The 24,327-nt window shown below is 48.1% G+C and overlaps 6 protein-coding genes across 6 annotated transcripts; 2 read left to right on the top strand and 4 right to left on the bottom strand.

The window, feature by feature from the left end:
* Positions 1-1,813: 1,813 nt before the first annotated feature.
* Positions 1,814-4,129, bottom strand: PSV08DRAFT_229170 (uncharacterized protein). The gene is made up of 3 exons (XM_066092235.1): positions 3,791-4,129; positions 2,346-3,627; positions 1,814-2,293 (listed from the first exon to the last, which is right to left on the bottom strand). Exons 1-3 carry the CDS (start codon positions 4,003-4,005, stop codon positions 1,892-1,894), a joined length of 1,899 nt encoding a protein of 632 aa, XP_065948416.1. The 5' UTR covers positions 4,006-4,129; the 3' UTR covers positions 1,814-1,891.
* Positions 4,130-6,106: 1,977 nt separating this feature from the next.
* On the top strand, positions 6,107-8,006 carry PSV08DRAFT_229169 (uncharacterized protein; the record flags this gene model as incomplete). The annotated part of the gene is made up of 4 exons (XM_066092234.1): positions 6,107-6,691; positions 6,716-7,277; positions 7,329-7,430; positions 7,485-8,006. 4 exons carry the CDS (start codon positions 6,107-6,109, stop codon positions 7,784-7,786), a joined length of 1,551 nt encoding a protein of 516 aa, XP_065948415.1. The 3' UTR covers positions 7,787-8,006.
* Positions 8,007-8,600: 594 nt separating this feature from the next.
* PSV08DRAFT_380001 (uncharacterized protein) lies at positions 8,601-9,931 on the bottom strand (the record flags this gene model as incomplete). The annotated part of the gene is made up of 2 exons (XM_066093380.1): positions 9,502-9,931; positions 8,601-9,454 (listed from the first exon to the last, which is right to left on the bottom strand). The coding sequence occupies exons 1-2, from the start codon at positions 9,899-9,901 to the stop codon at positions 8,601-8,603; spliced, it is 1,254 nt and encodes a 417-aa protein (XP_065948414.1). The 5' UTR covers positions 9,902-9,931.
* An 876-nt stretch (positions 9,932-10,807) lies between these two features.
* Positions 10,808-12,385, bottom strand: PSV08DRAFT_208440 (uncharacterized protein). The gene is made up of 2 exons (XM_066092071.1): positions 11,864-12,385; positions 10,808-11,801 (listed from the first exon to the last, which is right to left on the bottom strand). Exons 1-2 carry the CDS (start codon positions 12,237-12,239, stop codon positions 11,047-11,049), a joined length of 1,131 nt encoding a protein of 376 aa, XP_065948413.1. The 5' UTR covers positions 12,240-12,385; the 3' UTR covers positions 10,808-11,046.
* Positions 12,386-16,883: 4,498 nt separating this feature from the next.
* PSV08DRAFT_326504 (uncharacterized protein) lies at positions 16,884-18,573 on the top strand. Its single transcript, XM_014221466.2, has 2 exons — positions 16,884-17,990; positions 18,040-18,573. The coding sequence occupies exons 1-2, from the start codon at positions 16,915-16,917 to the stop codon at positions 18,458-18,460; spliced, it is 1,497 nt and encodes a 498-aa protein (XP_014076941.2). The 5' UTR covers positions 16,884-16,914; the 3' UTR covers positions 18,461-18,573.
* A 911-nt stretch (positions 18,574-19,484) lies between these two features.
* On the bottom strand, positions 19,485-21,463 carry PSV08DRAFT_208433 (major facilitator superfamily domain-containing protein; the record flags this gene model as incomplete). The annotated part of the gene is made up of 4 exons (XM_066092070.1): positions 19,485-20,058; positions 20,111-20,786; positions 20,837-21,194; positions 21,251-21,463. The coding sequence occupies 4 exons, from the start codon at positions 21,461-21,463 to the stop codon at positions 19,617-19,619; spliced, it is 1,689 nt and encodes a 562-aa protein (XP_065948412.1). The 3' UTR covers positions 19,485-19,616.
* Positions 21,464-24,327: the final 2,864 nt, after the last annotated feature.

The following is a 24,327-nucleotide window of genomic DNA, read 5'->3' as shown; positions in this document are numbered from 1 at the left end:
ACTAGCTTTCGCATTGGAATCGGAAAAGACCAGTGGGTTGTTACTTTCGACCCTCGCCGCCGTGTCTATTTACCAACGCCTGATGATCGTACATCATTGACTGTAACTGAGTGCGTCAACGCTGCAGGTCACGCTATCCCACCGATGGTTATTACTGAAGGCGACGCGCTCCTTGAGCGCTACTTCACTGATTTGCCCGATAACCATCTGATCGCGTATAGCGATAGTGGCTATACAAACGATCAATTAAGCTATGAGTGGGTAAAGCACTTCGTACAACAGAGCCAGAAGCATATTCAAGGGGTATATCGGCTGCTTCTGTTCGATGGATTTGATTCACACTGCACCCAAGAGTTTCTAGAAGTCCTTGAGGATCACAAGGTTATTGCCTATCGTCTGCCTCCAAATACATCTCACTTTCTCCAACCACTTGATGTGGGCTGTTTCCAGCCGTACAAGCACTGGCACGCGCAAGCTGTTGATCATGCAACCCGAACAGGCTGTACAGCTTTCAATAAGATTAAGTTCTTGGCTGCTATCGAGTCAATCCGCGCCTATACATTCAAGCCCCGTACGATACAAAAATGATGGCGGGACTCAGGATTATATTCATTAGATGTTAAGCGCGTTAAGAATAATATACAGAGAGATTTTGCTGATTGGGACACTGATTGCCAAGATGCTGGCAGTGATAGTAGTGATAGTAGTAGCAACGCTACTACAGATGGAACACCACTGCCACTAGAGCTAAACACGCCTCTAACAATCCGGACGCTTAAGCGTAATATTAACTATTGTCTAGAGAATGAGAAGCTTAGCGAAAACGTAAAACGTACGCTGTTTAGAGTGTATAATAGTAGCCCTTTGATGCTCGCCCGTACAGCTGCTTGTAGTACATACCCTAGCCTACTCCTGCCTGCGCTGTGGTGTACATATGTGTACAAACCAAAATGAAGAATAGATTCGATCAGAATAGCTGTGTAAAAAGTGATATTTGTGACGCAGGTTAAGGTGATTACCTGATGCGAACAACAACAGCTGACCATAAGCTATGGTGCTCTGATGCGGCGTCATTATCCCACCCCACATACCTAGAGCAATGAATCATACTACTATAGCAACCCGAATATATACGGCTTTTCAACTTCGATTTAACGACGCTTGTTTAGCTAATGAAAGCAGGGCTCAATATACTATAACTCTGGGAATGGTCAAAGCCGATACTTGTCAGGAAAATAACGTCTCTCCCCTTGCTGGGCAGCATGAGATTTTACATGCATTAACACATTCGACGCCTCGAGACGTAGGGATTCCAGGAAACTATTGAAAACACTATCGTATCTCGAGAATAGTTTCTTGCAAACCAAACCGAAGTTTCTGCAGTGTCTACTTACAGCGTGCTTGAAAATGTGATATATCTCCCTGTCGGTGCCACCGCCTTCAGCTAAGCATTCAGCCCCTGCTTAAAGTAAAATCCGTAGGTCTTCCAAGAGCCATAGCTTATGAAATGCTCTCTAGTTTCTAGGCGAGATATTCAGGGCTAAACACTCGGCTTAGGCAGCTCATATGTACATCTGGGAAACTGTGTCACTTGATTTTTCGCATATGGCCACTTCTACCGGCATTATACGAGTATTCCTGATGCAATACACCCATCTCTGGGACTGCACTTACTCCAAGAGACCTCCTCATATATTGCAACCGATAACTACGGCTTATGAACTAACCCACGCAGCAATGAGCTACATTGCTTCATGCACAAGCAGGGTTTTAAATCTAGATTGATTGTCACGATTGCAAAAAAAGGCTTTTGAAATGAAAATCATGGAAGCAGACACGGTACCCTCCTCACCGAGTAGAAATAAAATGGGCTGTTCCGCAAGTAACTTTCCTACACTGCTAGTACAGATTGTCCTCCATCGCTTGTAAGTCTCCTCCTGATTCGAACATCGATCATCCCACTTGTACCCATCATTAAACTTCCATAGTCATCAGAACCGAGAACTGTGTTAGGTGAGTATACGATCGCCTGGCCCGTCTTCAGGCTCTCAATTCTTCGCATGAGATCATCGCGGTTCTCATCTGTGATGGGAACATGGCGTCTGATAGCCGAGAACCACTCTGGACTTGAGAAGCGATGAATTACCGTAACGGAGCAAAGAGCGATCAGGTCAGTCAAAAGGGTAGGTTCTTGTGTTGAGACGATAACCCTAGCACCGTGGTGCCGCTGTAGGCGGATGGTCTGGAGAAGTGCCTCGTTCAGCGACTTCGCTCCCGGTATTTTAAGCATGTACTAGTCAGGATCAATGACAAAACCGGGAATGGAGCGGTTTTATGATTCATACCTTGTGTGCTTCGTCTAAGACGATCATCTTACCGGTACCTTGAGAATGCAGATATTGCTGAAGCCCAATCTCAAAGAGGACACACGCTGTGTTGGCATCAACAAAGGGACAAGACATATCCATGATTGTTATTTCACCAGGCAGGAACGACATTTCGGGTGAGGTATCTGTCATGTCCAAGAATGACTCGAGTAAGCTGAGACGCATCTGGAGCATGTTGGTTTGTGCAGGGTTGAACTTCTGCTTCTTTAGATGTAGCTTAAACGCCTTGTAGTCGAATGGTCCTCCTGTTGTCGACATCTCCCGAAGTATTTGCGTGACTTGTGCCATGTAAAGAGGTGTTTCTTCCGACTCATTCACATTCATCAACGTAAGGATTGTAGTGATGTTGAGGTTCCGAGGTTTTATCTTAAACGGCGTGACCGAAACGTTGGGAAGCTGTAGGTATAGCTTCGATATTCGCACATAGTTCGACGGTGAGACCAAGACATGCACCTTTTTGACATGGGCCGCACCAGGTATTTTGGCTCTGCTAGAAGCCAAGAATGCGGATTCGCTGATGCTGGACCCAATGCTGTCACCACTAAAGTGACCATAGCTAAATACTAGCGCAGATAGTGGGTTTTGGAGCCTTCCAAGATGTTTAGAAGGTATTAGAGAATTTTCAAGGATGCAGGATGTTGTGTGGGACTTGCCGCTTCCTTGAACTCCGCAAAGGAACATAGAAAACGGAACATTAGTATTCATGAAAAGCTTAGATCTGATATCCTTCGCTTTGCCATATAAACCTATGAGCCCATATTGTGGGAGAAGGTGTTGATCGTTCTGCAAGATGACATCCACGCCCAACAATGGTGCATGCCGAATTTGGGTAGCCCTTTCGTGGAGTTGAATATCTCCCGTTTCATTTTGTTCGCCGTCGTCTGATATGAGAAGGTCTGTATCGTTCAAAATGCCATATTTGAATGTTAGACTACCTTTGCGAACGCACCCACCTGTATCAGCTGCAAGGTCCTCAGACACGACGGTACTGGAAGAACCGTAACTCTTGCTACTTGGGATGAAGGAATCATGTTCTCCCGCCATTGCAACTTGGGTAAGACCGAGCTGCGACATGCACGGTATGCCTGGAGTCGATTGTGGCTTCAGTGGTTCCGTGTTGGTTGTGTTAGCACTCAGTTGCGAAGGCAGGATATCCGTATCTTTTTTTCTTGTGTCGTTCGTTGGGATACCCTTCGTTTTTGCTCCCATCAGGCTGTACGGATGCTCTGGTGAAAGAAGCCTGTTTGGCGTCAATTTATGTATAAGTGTGTAGCATGCATATCGTTAGATATCAAGGTTCAGAACTTCACTGCAAGACAACATCCAAGTCGACCCGTATTTAGAGCTGAATCAAATTGACACAGAACACTACCGAGCAAGGATCAGTTGCGGGGTGTACTCACTGATGAATCGCCTGGCGGATGCTTGTTCGCGAAAGCCCGGTGTTCAGGGCAAACAAATGCGCTCGCAACCCTGCCAAACTTTTGGATGTCCCATTGTATCGAAAGCCCTTCTCACAATAGTTCGAATAGATCCAAGCGTGAAGCCCTGATTCTGTGGAAATATCTAAACTTGCGTTGGTTGCAGTGCAACTCGCCCTTAGCTGCTGTTCTGCCATGAAGGGTCTGATACTGTATTCTCGTAGCAGCTCTCGACTTATAATAAAAAGCGTATTGTTAGCCGTGAAAGATGGTCAGTCAGAGACTATGCTTGCCCCTAGGGTCATCTAATAGTTCTGTGGGAAAGGAAAAAGGCGCTACTCCCACGCAAGGTCCATCCAGCCGCCGAGCTACAGTAAATTGACTTCTGTGATACATAGTAAGTGCAAGAAGCGCCTAGAATTGCCGGCTTTGGTCTATGCGGGATGAATCTCTGTGCACGGAAATTGCTTATTGATAAGATATGTGCACGTGGTGTTTAACAAGAGACCTCCCCTGATAATCAAGCCTTTGCTAGACCTCTGGCATATGAGCTAAGCATAGATGTTGTTGAGTTTGCGAGAAACCTGTAACTAGCTGTATGTACCACATATCGGTAAGGACCACTTTACCATACCATACTTTTTCCCGTAGGATGCGCGACGCAGCTGCCTGCAGTAAACTGGCCTACCCTTGTTTGCACTACGGCGTATTGGGAAGTTCGCTTACGATCCGTCGGTTGGAGAGCATAAGTTGCTTATTGGCAAGCAGTCGCGCCAATGCGGCACAGTTCATGTCGTGTGCTGAGCCGGCAGATCCTTTAAAATGCTTACGGTCAGGATCGAGTCGTATCGCGGTCAACCTCGCTTGTAGCGCAGGACGGCCGCAGCAGCCATACGACCCGGGTTCGGCCACTTCTGCACCGCAATCGCTGTTATCAGCCATTGCATTCATACCACTGGCCGTTTCCATATGTAGCAGGCGAGCATAGGAGAAAAAAGTTACAGCCACTCTCGAAGATGGCTTATGCGAGTGCATTATCCTCCCAGCGTGCGCGTACGCTGGCGGATCAGCGCTGATGCTAAGCCTTATCTGTCAGGCAGCGAGCTTATCTGTATTGGACTATTTGCGAACATAGGCTGTCGCAATACCCACATTAGGTTAGCATCACATAGTGCCATATTTCGGATTGAGGCGCTGGTGCCCCTTCTAAAGACTCTTGTTGAACGCAAGTGAGAATGTTGAGAGGAAGTGGTGACCAAGGACCTGACATGTTCCCTATCCTATGTAGCGCTCGCAACATATGATTGTCATCAGAGTTTAAGTGCTACCATGTGTCATCTTCCAGATAGAGATTAATAGCCCTGGAAAGGGCGACATGCACAAACTGCAGGCAGGCTTTCCTCGTCTTGTTACAGTCGCTAGCGATTGTAGCTTCACCCCTGCGTGCAGCATCCATAAAATCTGTCATTGGTAGTTCGACAATTGACCAACCGCGTCATCTGTTTTGCAGCAGACAGCCGCTACTAAGCTGTGTGCGGAAGGTGGGGCTGTTCAAATCTGTCGCGTAACTGTGTTTAGGGGTGAAGCCGCAATCGCTAACGACTGTACAGCTTTGAATTGGCAGTGGCCCTGTCATGCCTACATGCACTCATAGTAGTTAGCCAGTCATGATTCTGATATACCCCCATGCATTTGCAGCTTCCGCTTTGCACACGCGGCTTAGTTGTCATCTCGCACAGGTCATCGATTTGCCCAGTATACGCTTGCTCGGAAGAGGGTTAGACTCCATAGATATCTCACTTTGATTGGCCCGAGTATTGGGGAGAAGATTGACTCATGGCATTGCTGATAAGAGCTAGCACTATCCAGGTAATAAGGCCATCATTAAACGAGAGAGGTTTAGCATGAGATCAAGAATCGCCTGCTTACAGAAGCTGGAAGCTGCAGGTGCATGAGAGTGTACTATCGCGAGGTGCTCGTCCCACGTCTGGCTGGTTCTTGCCGTGAAAAATTGCAAAGTAGATGGCCGTCATCGCATCTGCGTACATGCGAGCGCGTTTAGTATCTGTAGTTTTAGCTCTAATCACGCCGTACTGGGTTGGACATGTTGTGTGCAACAAAGCGACTAAGCTCACAAAGCCATATCTACGTTCTCTGAGACGTGCAGGGAGCCACTTATGCGCGAACACGTGATCTGCGGTATTCTCTTACGTCTGTTGAAGAGCTTTGGCTGAAATGTGATCGCGACTCAAAACAAACCAAAGTCATTCAACTTTCTCACACACAACACGCGCCATGATGTGTGAACATGCACTCAACCATGACATATTGTCTACAGGATTTTACATACTACCGAGTGAAAACCTCGTTGAAATTGCGTCTTTTCTCAACATCCTGGATCTTCGGGTATTGAGTAAGGTTAGCAGAAGGCTTTATTACTTTGTTCAAGATTACTTCAAGCTTTACCGATACAACGCAGCAATTTGGACTATGCCGAACGAGATATTATTCGAGGTGGTACAGCGCTTAGATTGCCAAAAAGATCAAATCTGTTTTGCGCAATCAAGTCGGAGGTTCTATCCGGTCATCGCAGACTACATATCTCGTCACAATGTGCGGTACAACAAAAGCAGCCTGCTAAACTATGCAGCCAAAAGAAACCTCAAGGCGATGACTCAACGGATTCTACAGGTGGGCGGAGATATAGAAACTCGACTTACAATTCCATGGACCGCCAACGACATGCACTTGACTCCTCTTGCAACAGCCGCTTTTCATGGGTATCTAGAGATAGTCAAGATGCTTTTGGAAGCTGGAGCTAGCCAATTTATTAACAGATTAAGGGTTCCGCTCCCTGTTGTCATTTTCGCCCGACACGAATCTGTGGCTCTGCTACTTTCTCAATAGCTGTACGCGTCTGTCGAACCTTTAGGAAAAAATGCAGGCACGGTGTTACAGATAGCTTCGGAAGCCAAACTGCCACGCTTGGTGAAGCACTATCTCAACGACAGAGACGCGCAGCTTCAACGAAAATTGGACGGCAAGCATGTACACAATCTCAGCAATGCTTTAGTGCGCGTCCTTTTGGTAGACGTCAGCGATGAAGACCTGCTCAAAAGGAAGCTAGATGATGATGCGTACCAGATCGTGTTCATGCTGTTGCAGCAAGGCGCCAGTCCAGATATCCGCATCCAAACTCAATCATCGCCCGTCATTACTGCCCGCGTCATTGCCTCCAGGCATCCAGATCCGCGTATAAGAAATCTTCTTTCAGCGAAGACGCCCGCGAAAGCATTGGTGAATATCCGCCCAGTTGTGGGGCGGCTTTGGATGGCATCTTCAGGAACCGAAACTCCCACATCCTTTACGTCGCAGTCACATGTACTACTCTCGGCTAGTAGTTCTTCTGCTGACTTGCTGAGGGCTTTGAAGAGACTCAAATCGATGGGGATGGCTTCAATGGATGTCGGTGAGTTTGTATGAAGACGAACAAAGGGTGAGATCCCGTTGAATGCTTCAGACATCGCTGAGATGGTACGCCGCGAAAACTGCAAGCCGAAGAAGAGCCTGGATTTTCACCCACTAGAACTAAGCACCAAATGCTCTTTTCCCCAGCTTGCCTGTCCTTGAACTGATGCGCAGGGCGCCGCTAGGGAGTTTTGGGCCATGATACTAGTTATTGACTCCTCCAATGCTGATCCGAGCTTGATGCCTCATACTGGGAATGGTTGTCCAGTTCCTCAGACGGCAAGACGATTAGAGAAATCATCATGCGTGGAATCTTTCCCTCAGCTTACACAAGTAGGCCCGAGGTCAAATGATGTAGCAAAAGATACCTGGGCCTCCTTTTTGGAACGCGAGCTTTCCCGACATACGAAAGAACCGCATGCAGCATCTCCGGACCAAGGAGTATACCAAGCAACAAAACAGCTCCGTATGTCACGAAAACAAAGAAAATGGATACCACTAGCATTTTAGCGCTACTACAAACTAAGATCTTTCCAGTGAAGCTGCCATGCGGCTTCATCTTGTTGTCAAACCAAGCTCGACCACAAGATAAAAATGGCCAGTACTTGATAGTGGACATAAGACCAGTGGCGCTGATCGAACGCATTGCCGAGTGCGTTCCTGAATGTTCTGTCTGTTAGCTGCGATTCAGGACATGCGCTTTATAGCTTGCAAAGTGGCTGTGCAAGGCAAAGAAGCCTCTAGCGCAATGGTCCGGCTCAGGATGACGGGCCATGTGCCAACCACATACGTCACGTAACAATATCATTGTAGCAATAGGCAACTGGGAGCTTTTTGTCTGCAACAGCCATGCCCGATCATTGCGGAGGGAAGAACATGTATCGACCTCGCTCAACCGTCCCCGACCGATGGCCGTATCCGCCCACCCAAGCTCGAGCCGTGCCCAACGATGGCGCGTTCTGCCTCGCCGATCCAGACTGGTTCAATGCAGCGGAACTTCCAGGCCTGCTTTTGATCTTGTAGGCAAAAACCTTCCCATGCCACATCGAAAGGGATGGCCCCACCTGATCAGCTTGTCATGTGAAATTCCCAGAGTTTGCTCCATCTTTATGTTTCGTCAAAAAAAAAACGTCATAGTCTGAAACAGGTTTTATTCGACAGTGATATTCCCTTTGATCTGGACTGTCGGTCCTATCGCCTTACCTCATTAATGAATAGCCGCCTTGGCTGCGCAGGCTTCTCGCAGTCCGTCTAATGAGACTCGCTGATCTCTGCATATCAAAGATGCAAAGTACACAAAAACACAATACTCCATTTGCCTACTTCACCCATCAGCATTCGCTCCCGTCCGCGGTCGCTTGTTGTGCCGTTTGACTGGATCGAGTCCACTGTGATTCGACGAGGGAGTGGGCGGCAAGGAAATCGGGGCGTGGGCGATAGAATCTGATTGAACAGAAGCTCGGGAGGAGCCGACGGCCTTGGTGGTCTTGAACTTCCGCTTAGGAAACTCAGTATAGAAAGCAGGAAGTGCGTCTTTCAGCGAGCGCAGCCGGCTGTCTAGCGCATAATCGATATGGTTCCACAGCAGCCCCCGCGCGGCGAGAAGGTGATTCTCATTACGCAAGGTGCAGTCGAAGATGCTCTTCATGTAGTATGTCGCACCACCACTAGCGTCCAGCTCACGCCAATGTAACCAGATGTTGAGTACCTGGATATCGCAGGTGAAAGAGACGTGTGCGCATTCGAGCGCTGTCGCAGGTCGACCGTGGGCGATGCTGTAGAACTCGTCGAGGTAGCGAACGATCGCAGCGCCATCGCGGGCGCTCTGATAGTGTGTAATCATGTGCGATTCGCCGGTAGCGGGTTTCCATTGGGAACTAAGAAAAGGGAAGACAAGAGCAGGGTTGAGTGTAAAGTCGGCAAGCGCAGCCTCTTCGTCAGGCGTAAAGGCTGTCCGGAGTGTAGACTCATAGGCCTGCGAAGTGGACAGATATCCGATGATGATACCGGCCTGAGGTTGCGACAACTGGGACAGCGTCTTACCGGGAGGTGGCGGGGGAAGGAAGTCGCGGGACAGGTTGAGGTCGAGTTTGCTAAAGATCATAGGCACAGGATGGATCGCGCTCGGGTCATCTTCGCCGGCAAAGAGTAATAATGGCTCGAGGCTGCAAGGTGATGCTGCACGACGCGGCGAGCGTTGGGCGAGCGAGGTCCATCTCTCTTACATGACAGTACTGTGTCGAAGTGATGCTTAAGATCGGCCGGCAATTCACGTTGTGTATCGACCTCAATGCGGTAAGCTTGAAGCGTGACACGCGTGTCCCAGGCGCTCCGCGTTGGCGACCCAGAGCGCGCCGACATGGACAGGTGGGTATCCGAGGCGAGCTCTGATGGCTGCGAGTACTGTGAGGATGTGCTGAGAGTATGCACTCTGAGGTTTTCGCGCGTGAGGGGCAGTGTGCCCCCCTGGGCATCGAGGTCGGTGTTGACGGAGAATAGCGACAAATTGCAGGACAGGGCCGAGTGCGCGCGGTGCTTGGTAGGGCGAAATACGTAGGAATCGGCGTTGCAGTCACTCTCATCCGTCGAGGCAGTGCTGCTTTCAGAGTGTGCGCGCTTTGGCATGTTGGCAACTTGGTGTGTTGCGTCGTGTTGTGATGCTTTGAGCTGGACGCTAGCGGCTTCCCGTCACCATAAGGACGTTGACACGTGCCTATGCAGTCCAGCAGATCAGGACGCGAACGTGACGCTACAGGGATGCAAGACATCGAAGTACATCTACTTACGCCTAGTTACTTCCGAGAATAACTTCTCTCAGCGACCCCGTCAACGCTTTTTCTACTATGTGTTGTCTCTCGCTAGTGTTCACCGAGGTTTTCGACGAAATTTACATATAAATGTGAAGCTCTGACAAGGATGATGCGCGTTGTCACCGCTTGCGTCCTGAGGGGCGTGCGATGATCGAACGGACTGCGGGCTTGAGCCTCGATGTTCGGCGATCCGCCCTACGTACGATGCGCAAGTTCCCAGCTTGAATGCGCGACTGTTTGGTACAATGGTAGGTGAGATGGTTTCCGACCACGAACAAGACCATTGAGTAGCAATGTCAAGGAACTTTGCAGACTACTTCATCATGTCGAAGAGAGTGGTGAGTCCCTCTTCAACCCGTTGCTGCCACATTGGTGTGTATTGTATGCTTAGCAGCTACGGCAAGATCACCACAGCAAGGCCGCATCCTAAAGCGGGTGTCAGGGTGACCAGGAGCGCCGGTCGAGTTCGCGTATACGGCCACTATGCGCAAGAGTGTGTCGTAGGAATGGCACGTTGCTGATTTGAATTGTGTAAATAGGAGTGCCGAGTCGTGACTGAAGAGGATATCGTGGGTGGAGGTATGCCTTGTGACACAGGTGCAACATGTTTGCCTTGGCAGGATGCCGAGGCGGCGGGATTTTGGCGGATGCTCCACAAAACTGTGTACTGACCCGTTGTTCTATCAAGGCACTCACGGTAGTCTTCGGATATGGAACTCATGCGGGAAAGCAATAATAATTACCGAGTGTCTGCATTTGTCGGAGGTTCTTTGCAGCAACCTCTTGACACACCGACTGTGTACCTCGTTTCCTGTAGGGCATCAATGCAAAATCTACTAAAATCTTACCACGTAAAGTTCCAACATGATGCATATCCCTCATCATTCATAGAAACCCCTATTTCTTGAATATCTAGCAGAAAATCCTACATCTAGACAATACTTCATAATTTTATAACTATTACAATTCCGTTTGCAACCGGTTCTCGTCACTCTCGATGTCGTCCTCATCAATGAGTATTGTGCCTCCAGTATTTCCAGTATGCTCGTCCCATGTGAATGTGGCCTTGATCTCTGCTGCCGCATTCGGGCGGGGGAGTCCAAATTCTGTGGTGATGGAATCAATCAGGCCTTGGCCTGCGGCTGAAGATAGTTTCTTCTGCTGTTGTGCGAAAGTTGTCCGCAGCATTTGCTCCAGCTGACGGGCTCTACGTTCTGCTTCTTGCTCCATTGCTTCCATATCATGGTCCATATTCTTGACACACATATCCATCCTGAAATGTATGGTTTGCAATTTATTTCTGCACTCGCTGTCTTGCAAAACTTCAGCTAGTATATGCGCGGAGTGAACTTGCTTTAGCAACTGAACGGAGGTAAGATGCAGGCGATGAACCGCGGTGTGGCGTAATCGATTAATGCATGGTAAGGTTTCTTTGAAACGCTTTTGTTGTTCGGTATTCATGCAACCGCTAGGCAGAATGTCTAGATGCTTCTTGATGACACGCACCCACTTTGTAAGCTCGACCGCAGCTGCACAAACCCAGCCACACTTTTCAAGCAAGGAAGGAAGCCACCTCTTCACGAATCGGAAGCATGCTTCTTCAAGGATCTGCTGAGATAGCGATAGGATATAATGTTGAACGTTGTAGGGAAATGCAGATGGTCGCGGAGTTACGTAAGAGGGCCTGTTTCCTGAGCTGTTGGTAGTAGAAATTCCTGCATGGAAGCATGTGAGATTTCACCTATCGGACAAGAAAATGGCTAAGTAAAGTACATACCGGCTGTAACCTCAGGACTTGATTTGTCGATAGCCTCGATTTGCACCATTCGTTTAACATTGATTGACCTTGTAGGCGACGCCTTACGTTTTTTTGAGATGTTTCCGGCTGCTATTTCCGAGGGTGGTCCTATGATGAGGTCTGGAAAGTGTTTGCTTGCTATCTCCTCAGATTGGAAAACGCCATCCTCAAGAAGAGACTTGAGGATTGAGATGATGTTGTTAATATGCGCGTCACCGGCAGACGCTTCTAGTTCAGGCAAGTTTTTGAGGAGAATTTTGCGTATAGCCTTTCTTTTTCGTACATTCTTACCAGTGAAAAGCTCACGATACTTTAAGAATACCTGTCGACGAGCAGCAGGCGCTTGGGCATCCATCTAGCCCTGGAGTATAGGTGAATGCCGTATGAGTTATGATCTTGGAAGAAACTTTCTCTATTAATCCTGACTTAGTATGGATCCCCGATTGCGTGTTCGTATCTAATGTTCATGTCCAATGTTGGTGTCCAAAGTGCCGTACGCTGCTATCCCACCATTGACGATGCTAGCGACGCGAACAACGCGCCCGTCGATCAGCAATCTTGGCGGTGCCCCACTCTACGGCGCGTACCAGGCGCCACAAAAGAAAATCACACCACCATGCAACAGCTCCAATGCTAGGCTTTAAATTAAGCGGAAGTTCCTTCTCAGATCTTCCTGTGGTTTCTACGAATCTTCCACGCTTTCCTCAGTGTTCTGAGCGAGCATTTGAACCCACAGCAAGATGTAGGTGCAGTAACAGCCCACCACCCTGCAAGCATAATACTCCCTTCGTATTTTATTTGAAAAAGCACCTTACTGGATGCGATGGTGGGAAGGCTGGCATAGACTCCATTCACAGGCAGAGCGCTGTTCAGCGTCGTAAATCGCAACCCAACACATAACCTAAACTCTTTACGTACATACTTCGTTCAGAACGGCTGAGATTCCCCTGTAATGTCACTCTTATACATAGATAAGAGGCACTGTGCTGTGAACAGAGTACTTTGCAGGTAAGTTACTGGGTGGAATTTACTATTGCCTTAGCTATTCGGTTAAAAAAAATGAGCCATAAGGGCTCGCTGCCGATTGCTGTGTATGCTGCCGTGCTCTAGTTTACTCAATTGCTCAGTAATGCCAAGAGGTAGTGATCTCCTGGCACGCGATTACGGCGAGGGTGGAAGGATTGCGGGGCTGCGTTTTAAGTCGCATCCTTTGTCCCACTTACTTGCTGTAAGAGTGACCAAGAGTGTCAGCATATGGTCGTGACGTAGCAGTACAGCGCCACAAAGAAGTGGCAAAGGTGAAAGAGGAGAATAGTATCTTGCTATATGGGTGGACAATCAGCAACCTAAAGTACGTAGCCTGCTGTATCGTGTCCGCCGCTTTCCTGTTCTGCAACGAGCGAGCCAGACCTCAGCGAATGCATGCCTTTGATCGCAGTGATGCACACTTTGAGGCCGATCATGCACACCAAGATACCACATGATGATCGGCTGAATCGGGTGTGGAGTCTGGTGATTTGGTGTCAGTTCGGCCTCAGTTCAAGCCTGCGGCTCTTGGCTCCAATAACAACGTGAGTAACAACAAGCGACCCCGCGCTATCAGCAAAGGCTATGGCACAGTGATTCCCAAACCTTGCTTCACAGTTTAAGTAACTACTTACAGTACTAGTTCATAAGTCTGGCCTCGCTAGAATTTCCCCCACCAAAATAACTTGTTTTACTACACCAAAAAACGTACCTACTTCTTTCTTGTTTAACTTCTTATATAGTTATATATTATAACGCCCTCACACTCTCTATAATAATAAAAGAGGCTCTTCTTAATTAACATGCATCCCTTCGTACCGAAACAACCGGTGTAGTGGAACACTATTTCTTAAGCAAGTAGACAAGAGGGAGAAAAACTTATGGAAATATATTAATGATCTCTTATTGTCTTCACTTGCATATATCCTACACATAACTAATTCTTAGGTAAAGAAACACACAGTAGTCCGGCTGTGGGAGGTCAATACGCTGGCGGCGACACTTCGTGCCTCAACTGGCATCTCAGCCTACGCAACTATTTTGTCCTGAATTCAGTCATCGGGGATACTGAACGATGCTCCGGGTATCGTAGTTTTAGATCCTTGTCTTGAAGTACTAGATGATGCTCTGTGATGGTGATCAGAAAGTTTCTCCGTCGCCGAAGCGATTGGCAAGATTCGCAACGGGAGTTCAGCGCAACAAGCCTAGCTTTGTCATTTGTGATAAATGTTCACGTGACTTTCTTTCCAGTCGATCATGTGACTTTTTCTTCTGGCACTTTCTATCAGTCTTTGTCCTATTAATACAATCATGAGGAGGCTAGCGAGATTTGTCCCTCACCGAAGTACCGAAAATGCGACCTCTTGCGCTGCGCAATGCAATTTTATCTCAACACAACGTGTAAATTAAAGCTGGAAACACATTTCGCATACACCGAAGCAATTCTCCTCTAAGTTTTGTGAATTGCTAAAGTGAGAAGAACAAGTTAAATCGAGTTGAAGTTGGCGATTTCTTCTAAGATATCACTAACTTTAACATGCAATTGAATCACAACACGGACCAAAATTAAGCCTCAAACCCGTGGAGGAAGTTTATGAGACCCTGAATTGTTATATAAAATTCAAAAATTCACTTACAATCTTGTTGATGTCAAGCTGTGTGAAGGTGAAGCAGTTCGGTGCTTTGGTGGGGGACAAATCTCGCTAGCCAAGCTGCGATGTACCATACTGGATGTGGTCAGTGCATGCAACAGTTCAGCCGATGCAACACCCCACCAAAATGGGCGCCCACCAAAAAACGAAGCTTTTGACCACCACCAAAACGGTATTATCGCGAGATTTTTTGGTGGAGTAGTGCCATGATCGTATATTTGATATATATCTATAAATATTTACTGGGCAACCGCACACTGCGGCCGCGCGTGGTGGTTTTGGTGGGAGGCTTGGCGGGTGGTGATGCATCACCACCACCACTTTCAGCCTCCACAACACGACGCCGCTTTGATACTTTTTGATTCTGAGTTGATGAAGCTTTTCGCTTAGCTATTTTCTGCTTATCGCGAGATTTTTGTGCGGTTGCAGCAGCGCGATCTTCTGCTTTTTGGGCTCGCGCAGCAGCTAGTTGTGCAGCCCTCGCGGCACGCTCCTGCTGCTGCACCATTCTAGCAGCTGCGCGATGCTCCCGCGCAGCTTGAGCCATCTGTTTTTTGTAAGCAGCTGCGGCAGCTCGCTCCTCCCTCTGCTGTTTTTTTGGAGTTTTTTTTCATGGTGTTGCTGTTGTTCTGCTGCCTCGCGGGCTCTGGCCTCCCTCACCGACCGAGGGCTCCATACCACCGCAGTACTGTGATACTCTTCGTGCTGCTGCAGGTTGAGAAGCTTTCGTTCAGATTTGCGCTGTTTTCTGGTAGTAATACTACCCCGCAGTTCCTCGTTTTCATGGTGCAAAAGCTCGTTTTGGATCTGCAATGAATGGAACGCCTGTTTGAGCTGTTTGGCTGCATTTTTTGATGTATCCGGCATAGCAGCGTCAAATAATTTTGACAGATGCCTCCAGCTATCTCCATCACCTGCCTCTCCAATTTCTGTATCTATATCGGCTCGTGGTGGTGGTGTTTTGAAGCGTTTTATTACAACGTCGCGATCGCGCGGATGGATCCCAGTGGCTCGAAAACTACTCAATATATTGTCAGCTGTGAAAGTAGATGTATATGCCGCCCAAAATATGCGGAGGAAATCACTTTTCTGCATATTGAGTAATCCTTGATCGCTGTGGAGCAGATTGGTGAGCTCGGAGCTGTACGCCAGCGCCAGAGGTGAGTACACGCCAACGTCGAGTGGCTGGAGGCTGTGGGTGGCGTGAGGTGGATATACTGCGAGGAGTATTCGATGGGTATCGCAGTAATCGATGAACGACGGCGTGAGGTGACTACCATGCCCATCGACGAGCAGCATCCTGTAGTCGCGTTTTGCTTTCTCCTTTGTGAGCCGATCGAACACCTGTTCAACCCAAGCCAGCGCGAGGTCATTGTTACTCCAGCCCGATGGGCTGTTACAGCAAAAAACCTGGTGTTTTCCAGCTTCAAGGTCGCGCAGCCACTCATTGCGAAGGCCATCTGTGCCCTCATAGATTATCGTAGGATCCACCGAGCTCCCATCTGCGCAGATACACCCAATAATCGTGATCCAATCCCTACTCCCATCTTGGAGGGCCTTGCGGATCTTCTTTTGCTCCCAAAGCTCCTTTGAAAAGATTCTTTTCGATGGCATAATACGCCCAAGTAAGAAGCCCTTCTCATCCATATTGTAGATATTATGCGGCTCAATTGAATACTGATCGAGCTTAGCGTAGATGAGATCGAAATACGATTGGTAGTTAGCTGGATTGTCAGCCCGATGACGGTCGCGGTCGATACCCGTGGCTTTTCTGATGCATATTACATCGTTGTGGCGCTTCAAAAACCGAGTAACCCAGCTGTTGGAGGGCTCCCATTCTGCAATAACCGCCACATAATTTTTTATTATTGCTCGCGTAGGTGGTAGACCACGATCTGAGAGTTTTTCTATATATTTTACTAGCTCAGATTCTTGTGGTGGAGTGAGTAATTGACGTTTTGCTGCAGCTGCAGCTGGTGACTGTGTTTTGTTTTGGTGCCGGCGCGTCAATGTTGTAAGCTCAACACCAAACTTTTTTGCAGCTGCGCGGTATGAAAGTTGACCTTCCGCATCTTGCGAATCGATCGCTGCAATCGCTTTGGTGAGAGCTGTCATGGTGGTTGAGATATTACGCGTTGAAAGTAATGGGTTGAAATTTTGGTGGGGCTGATGGTGTTGCATCGGCTGAACTGTTGCATGCACTGACCACATCCAGTACATACATTTGAGTCCGTGCACATACTAAGTGCGGGGCATGGATAAGGTCGGCTATAGTGCTATCATGGTCTCGCCTCAACAAAAAATACGTTCATCAGTCGTCAATTATCATAGCATACAACTTTACGAAAAACCATGGAAATAGTAGGCATCCATCCGAAGACAGCACAACTGGCGATTCAGTTGCAGCTCGCCGACGTCGAGTCGGCACTGCAAGAGTCGGATGAGGGGGATCAGTGGACGGCTTGGAAGACATTACAGGATGAACTGGAACGCGCCTTGTTACTCCTGCAAGACCAGGCCTTCGCTATGAACCTCCTCAGACAAGATCAAGACAATCGAGCTGTGTTTGCTGAATCTCTTCGAGAAGAGAGGCAGGCGGAAGAGGATCACAATCTCGCGTGTAGACTGAGCGGTATTGCTGATGAACACGTTACGCGATCGCTTTCATCGAAGAGAGACGACATGAAGCGACCACTGAGGGCCAATGATGATCACCAGAATCTAAATTCGACGCAGAATTTGGACCTGCTGACGGAGACTTTGGCAGTAATCAATGCTTACAAGCCCACTGAACACAATACCGAATTAGCTACCGCGTCGGACCATAATCTCTACGGCAAAGCTGGCCCTTCCAAATCCAAGGCAAAAGGCAAAGAAAGGGCAAAAGTTTCATCAGATCACGACGAGCATGCAACCCACATCTTGTGTTCTGCCTGCATGGAGCCGTATCCGCGCTTTGATGCACTTGAGCTTTGCTGCAAGCGTCAGACAGACGACTCCACTCATGCTTACTGCAGGACGTGCCTGAATGACTTAATTCACACTAGTCTCGCAGACACCACTCTTTTTCCGCCTCGGTGCTGCGGCAAAATCTTGCCGATATCTCGTTGCAAGCAACTGTGCCCACCATCACTGCTAGCACAATACGAGGACAAACAGATGGAGCTAGCGACGCCGAATCCTGTATACTGCAGTAACCGACATTGTGCCAAATTTATCAAGCCTGATAATGTCACTGCTGATACTGCAGTATGCCAAGCTTGCCAGAACGAAACCTGCGCTCTTTGTCAAAATCCAAGACACAATGGGGTGTGCCCAAGAGATCCATCAATACAGCGACTGATAGAAGTAGCTAACAAAGAGGAGTGGCAGCGATGTCCTAACTGTAGAACATTGGTTGAGCTAACCACAGGCTGCTACCATATGCGGTAAGACCGAAAGAGATCATGAATCCAATCATCGCTGACAGTGGGATAGATGTCGATGCGGCACGCAGTTTTGTTACCTATGCGCAACGCTATGGAAGACCTGCACCTGCCCTCAGTGGGATGAAAGGCGCCTCCTCACCAACGGAAAAGCTGGGAATGGCCCACGCAACCGAATCGCGATGCCTGAAGAGGGTGAAATACCTGAGTTAGATCCTAACATTGACATCTTAGAAGATATGCGCATGCGACTCGCAACCGTAGCCGGAGGGTATGCAATTGCTAACGACGAAGACGCAGACGAGGATACTAGTCGGTTCGCCGGCAAATGTGACCATAAATGGGAACGAACATATGGCAGGCATGGTGAACGTGAAACGTGTGGAATATGCCATCATCACCTCAAGTTTGTAAATAGTTGTACGAGATGCATGACGAGAGCCTGTAATCGATGTCTCAACAATAGGCTATGAGCATACTTTGCTTTGCCAAGACACTATGTTATGAAAATACGGTAACTAGTAGAACAGATAGCTATCTTAATATAGGTAACTACTTGAACTCTCATCATAAGCAAAACTCCTACTCAAGGCAAAGGAAAGCGCGGTCGACCAAAGGCAGTTGCAGTTGCAGGTGAAGGCCAAGCAGATACGGGGAGGCATAGCCGGAAGCGTAAACCTACAGGGATAGAAGTGCACAGCACAGATTATGCAGAATGGGATGCGCCAGAAGGCCAGACACCAGTCGATCCAATGCTGGAATCATAGAGAGCGCCCGAGGCCCGATGTGGTGATAGGAGGTGGAATACATATTTTGTAAGCAGTTTTGGATGTAGAAAGTATTGTGTATTCTTGTGTGTCTCATGATAGGAGCAAGTTTAAATACAATGTTATTAATTAGCGAGTAACCACGTGACTATACATGCTACTTCTGGGCTTACACTATGCCTTAAGTTGAGTAAATACGAGGCTGAAAACTTTAGTATAGAAACATACTTAAAACCCCTTATTATTTTTGTTTCTATATATCTCACATAGAAGTGATGCTTACATAGAAAAACAGGCGATTATCTGGCTAGTTATATAAGTTACATAACTTTAATACACTAGCAACGATGTTTTGTGCCTCAACTGGCACCTCGGCTTACGCAACTACCTTACCCTATATTTCGTCGTCCGGTTTATTGAACGATGCTCTAAGTATCGTATTTTGAGATTCTTGTCTCTATATGCCATGCAATGCGACACTAAACGGAAAATGGTTAGGTCAACGCCGGCTAGAGCTTTCCGACTCTTTGTGGATGATTGGATTAACTAATTAGTATGGTTTCATTACCTGGTGCGTTCGAAACCTAAGATGTGAACAGACAACTCTTTACGTCTCATTTTACTTATAAAACCTGCTTCGTTCAGGAGCATTTTTGGAGAACATGTTTATGTAGCAGAACTCTACGCCGTGCGTCTCCGTGAACCATTCCCTGCTGTCATTTTGGATCCATTTAAACTCTTGTTTTTCATAATCTTCGCGTCTGCTTCGCTTCATATCATATCCGTCTAATTCTAAATGTTCCCCATCAAAGTCTAGATGCTTTGTCGATGCTTCTCCCAAAACAAGTTCTATACCCCTGCATTACGGGCTACCGCTCTTTTCCATATCCTTGACCTTGTCTTTGTCGACAAACGCCCTCTCTTGGTCCATGGCCCCATTCATATCATAAGCCTCGATGAACCAGCTGCCAATCATGGCCACCGCACTGAACACCAGCATCACTATCCAGATGTACTTTAATGCGTCCGTGTAGCTTTCCTTTAGTTGGTCCTTCATCTCTCCACCGGGCATCTCCTTGGTGATGCGGACTAGCCCAGCCGCGTCCTGAGAATACTCATCCGCAAATTCGGCCAGCAGTGAAAATGTCAGCATCTTCTTCTTCATCTGGTTCTGGAACACGACTCCGCCAATAGCCACTCCCAGTGTCTGGCCGAATGCGCGGAAAAAGGAAAACATGTTGGCAGCATACGCCTGGTCCGCTGCCGTCGCGCTGGCTTGCACGGCCAATGCCATGGCAGGGAAACTAGGCAATCGTTAGGGCCCCTTGTTCTTCTTCATCACAAAATCTCACTTACAGGATACCTGTTCCTATCCCACCAACGAGACTGATAAAGATCCACGCTGGAGTCGACGTATCGACTTTGATTACTATTAGCACACCCATGCCCACAGTAGCAAGGAGCCACCCTGCCCGGTTGGCCCATCGGTACGTGCCCAGGATGGCAATAGCAATACCCGTCGCAATCGAAGCTGGAGCCACCGTAAACGTCCACGGAAACAGAGCAACCCCGGTAAGAATCGGCCCAAATCCCTTGACCGCTTCAAAGTACAGCGGTAGGTAGTATAAGATAGCCCACAAGATAATGCCGTGGATTACCGTGGCAGTATAGAGAATGGCAGCAGACCGGTTCTTGAAGACAGATGTGCGAATGAGCGGGTTGGCAGCCACAAATTCAATGTACAAGACAAAGCCAACCATGCCAGCACCGCATACAATAAGCGGTACAAGCGTGCGCCACGAATCCCACGGATACTGCACCCCGCCCCAGGTAACGGGAATTGAGAAGCCAGTGGTCGAGGCGAGGAAGAGTATCATGCCGATCCAGTCCACCTCGCGGAGTTTGGTTAGGAAAGCCCCATGCTTCTGGTTGAGCTTGAGGAAGATGGTGATCATTACAGCGCCAATGCCAATGAATGGGAGGTTGATCCAGAAGATCCATCGCCAACTAACGTTCTGTGAAAAGCCACCGCCTAGTGTCGTTAGCTACTGTCCTTTTGCATCTACATTGCATATTGCTTACCGAGAAGCGGTCCAGCTACGGTGCCAATCGACCACATGGCACCAAAGAAGCTAAGCCACTTTCCTCGCTCCCGCAGAGGCACAGTATCTACAACCACCATTTCTGTGAGGCAAATGATACCTCCGCCTCCGATACCCTGGATAGACCGCCCGACCAGGATGAGGGTGAAGTTGTCAGCCACAGCGGGGACAATGGAACCAACCAGAAAGAATGCAAGACTGATGTAGATCAATGCCTTTCTCCCGAAAATGTGCGAAAACGATCCGATTACTGGCTGGAAGACGGTCGATGTCAATAGGAATGAAGTGCCGCTCCAGAACGCCTCAATAGCAGACCCGCCCAATGCCCTGGCCATAATCTAGAGATTTTCAGTTATCCGATACTCTGCATCTTTCTAGATTGTACAAAACTTACTGGAAGAGCAACAGAGATGGAGGTAGCATCCAACGCAGCCATTAGCGTTATGATACACAGACTACCAAAAGCAGCTATAAAGCGCCATCCCGGCTGGAACTTTTCCGCTTCTACTGCATCCACCTGCTCGGATGCCGCCTCGCTCACGGGTTCTGAGACAGGCAGCGCAGGCTTAACCACGTCCTCGGGCGGCTGTACCGACTTACTCGTCATGACTCTCGTCTTTGAGCCTTGGTGTGAATAGAGAAGAAGTAATCCGAGTTATACGTATAGACTATGCACGATATCCTCAAAGGCTAGAGGAGAGAAACACAAGAAGCCGTCGAAAAGAATATACCAAGTGCTGCCTATCCTCTTCTTTAACAAGAGCGAGAGCAGCCATCATACATATACGTACACACTACCCGTTTCTACCACTCACCCGTTCTCCGTCTATCACAGGGCGTAAAGCTACAACACACTCACCCATCACTCGGGCGGGCGCACAGTAAGACCACCCAGCCACGAGCGCGCCCTCTCCTCGGCCCAACTTTGTCCTCCGTTCCATCCAAAAACCCACTACTTGACCAGCTCACCACCTTAGTTCAGCCTCAAAGCTGCAACCTACGTGTGTATTGCCTTAGCGATGGCCTGTGCGCTCTGCCTTCACAACCTAGCTGTATGCACCGCTTCTTTCCATGCAGTCTGCCTGATTCACATTGTCCAATTAGCTTATCGCGCCAATCTGGGAAAATTGGGCACTCTGACCGTTGATGTGTTTCGCCCAATCATTACGTGGTGTGAGCAAGCGGCAGCCGCGATACACCTGTTCGTCAAATGGTGGTAAATCATTATTCCCATGTGAACAGACTTTGATAGCACATTCCCGTATGCGTTGTACATACTGCGGGCTCTCCTTCAAACTACTAATGAGACATCTTGAGATCAAACGATATTCATGATCGCTTACATCAAATGGGACTTTGCTCGTGAATTGCTTATGCGTCAGCGTGTCATTGCTTTGACATAAGCTAAATCGAGGTATAGTTAACTACTTAGTTGGTTAGTTAGATACATAAGTCCACACAAGGCCAGTAAGCTTAAGCGTACATAGAAATTACGGTTGATGAGAGTGTTCCAGATGAGCAAGAAGTAGTTAGACGCGTCGGGACTATTGACTGAAGCAGCACAAACAAACAAAGTGCTTACCGATCCGACGCTTGAAACTTAGAGAGCACGTTTGTCATGGATGTGGTCATAACAGATGAACGTATCGGTGCTGGTTACAGAGCATATGTACGTATCCTAAACATGAACAAAGGTCTAACATTCAAGAGCAACTCTGCTTTGGTAACTTTGGTGATAACTTAATCGCTATACATAGAGGGCGCTCCCTGAAGAAGTACCGAGCTAATTAGCGATCAGGCATCAATCTGAACGTTGGATTAGTTTTAGAGGTAGTTAGCTATCGTTTGCTATACTCTGTCTTATCCGGCATGCCTGTCTCCATTGTATGCATTGCCGCATAGTCATACTTGATGGTGATTCCGTTGTCGTTGGCGTCATCGGAGTCGTTATCGACAATCGCATTGTCGCTGACTTTAGGCGTAGAACAACGAAAGAGCCTCAATGCCGCATACCGGACGCAGAGTCGTTGGCAATACGTCGCTCTGATTCTGGACCCATAGGTAGATGTTGAACAGCGTGGGTTGTAGGAGGAGCTTTCGGGGGAACTGTGGTTGTTGCGCCGCGGCCTCCCATGCAGCTTCCCAATGCGGTTGGTGCGTAACTGAACCCGCACTTACGATTCATGTGACTAGCCAGCTAGCGTGTAATTTACTCTAGGCTGCCAAAGGTGACTATTGTGGCTGTGTGCAGTTTACGAAGTGGATGTTGAAGCATTACTTAAAATAGATAATTGTATCTTTACGCTCTAGCGTCCATCCCTTCGTGAAAGGCATCCTGGTGTGCCGGAACCGACCAAGCAACTCCTCAATAATCTGCGACTATACATTGCATAGAAAAGCCGCAAGTATACGAAGTATTAGCGGTGATTTATGAGCAGTCAAGCCGCGCTATTCTTGAAGGGAATTAATAGCTGGTACTGCGCCGCGGAGAAGATGCTACCTAGCGGCATAAGCCCACGCCCACCATTGCGCTAGCCGCAGGTTTTTCATTGGCTCGTGGAGATAAATGAGAGTGGGGCACGTCAGGCTGAGTAATGTACAAAGCGCACACATGGATAGGTATATAGGGAGGGGTTCTCTTGATCGTTAGCGAAGCACCAATCTTTCTTCAATAACATTCGAGCAGCACATGCAAGTCAGCATAGAGTACCATGAGCGTTGAACATCTGGTCTCTACGGTGTCTGAGATTTTGGGTAGGTCGCGATAAGTTCTCTCTGTGCAGACTCACTCTCGTAGTCTGAATTTCCAGCTAACTGTGCAACAGAGGGTGAGCCTGGGGCTATTTACGAAACGACCCAAGATGCACGATTAGTGGCAATTATGATTATTGACAGGCGTAGCAATGACAATTGTGCACGTGTACCGTGGACTATTGAAGAGCTTCGTGAAGTCATGCCAAACGAATGTGGGTTCTGGGTATCCTGTGATCGTTCCGAATCGGTTCATGTATGGCACATGCTCATAGCTAGTGCTGTTAGCCTCTCCCTCACGCGATGGAGAGACATCCGGGCAAACATATTGGGTTTAATGCACGTGAATGATGCGAAGAATAAGTACGGCCTGTCACTAGCCAAACCGGACCAGGAGGAAGAGATGTCGTTTTTGAAGCTTTACCATGAAGAATCATATCGTGGCAAAACCTGCATTATGGGTAGTACTGAAGACGTGTATAAGTCATTAAACTTAGGCACTACGGGAGATATACCATAAGCGGGACCCCCATTTCAACACCACTACTTTCGACAGCAATAAAAGAGTAACAATGGGTCTATTCGTGCTTCCAGTGCCTATGTTTCACTTTGAATAGTTTACAAGCGAGCGCCGCACCCCGCCAAGTTTGCCAATCTCTTTAAGCGTGCAGCTCTACCGTAAATTAATACAGTTGTTTTACTACAGATTGACAAAGTGAA

Source organism: Bipolaris maydis (assembly GCF_028858645.1).
Source record: "Bipolaris maydis strain C4 unplaced genomic scaffold PSV08scaffold_13, whole genome shotgun sequence".
Classification (NCBI taxonomy): Eukaryota; Fungi; Ascomycota; class Dothideomycetes; order Pleosporales; family Pleosporaceae; genus Bipolaris; species Bipolaris maydis.
The sequence above is the reverse complement of the archived record's forward strand: the minus strand, read 5'-3'. Positions and strand labels throughout refer to the sequence as shown.

Coding starts and splice junctions, on each gene's coding strand:
- PSV08DRAFT_229170 (XM_066092235.1), bottom strand. CDS start 4,005: ATGGCAGAACAGCAGCTAAGGGCGAGTTGCACTGCAACCAACGCAAGT. Junction 3,628..3,790: donor ATCCGCCAGGCGATTCATCA/GTGAGTACACCC, acceptor GACGCCAAACAG/GCTTCTTTCACCAGAGCATC. Junction 2,294..2,345: donor TCTTAGACGAAGCACACAAG/GTATGAATCATA, acceptor GATCCTGACTAG/TACATGCTTAAAATACCGGG.
- PSV08DRAFT_326504 (XM_014221466.2), top strand. CDS start 16,915: ATGGAAATAGTAGGCATCCATCCGAAGACAGCACAACTGGCGATTCAG. Junction 17,991..18,039: donor ACAGGCTGCTACCATATGCG/GTAAGACCGAAA, acceptor ACAGTGGGATAG/ATGTCGATGCGGCACGCAGT.
- PSV08DRAFT_208440 (XM_066092071.1), bottom strand. CDS start 12,239: ATGGATGCCCAAGCGCCTGCTGCTCGTCGACAGGTATTCTTAAAGTAT. Junction 11,802..11,863: donor AAGTCCTGAGGTTACAGCCG/GTATGTACTTTA, acceptor GCTTCCATGCAG/GAATTTCTACTACCAACAGC.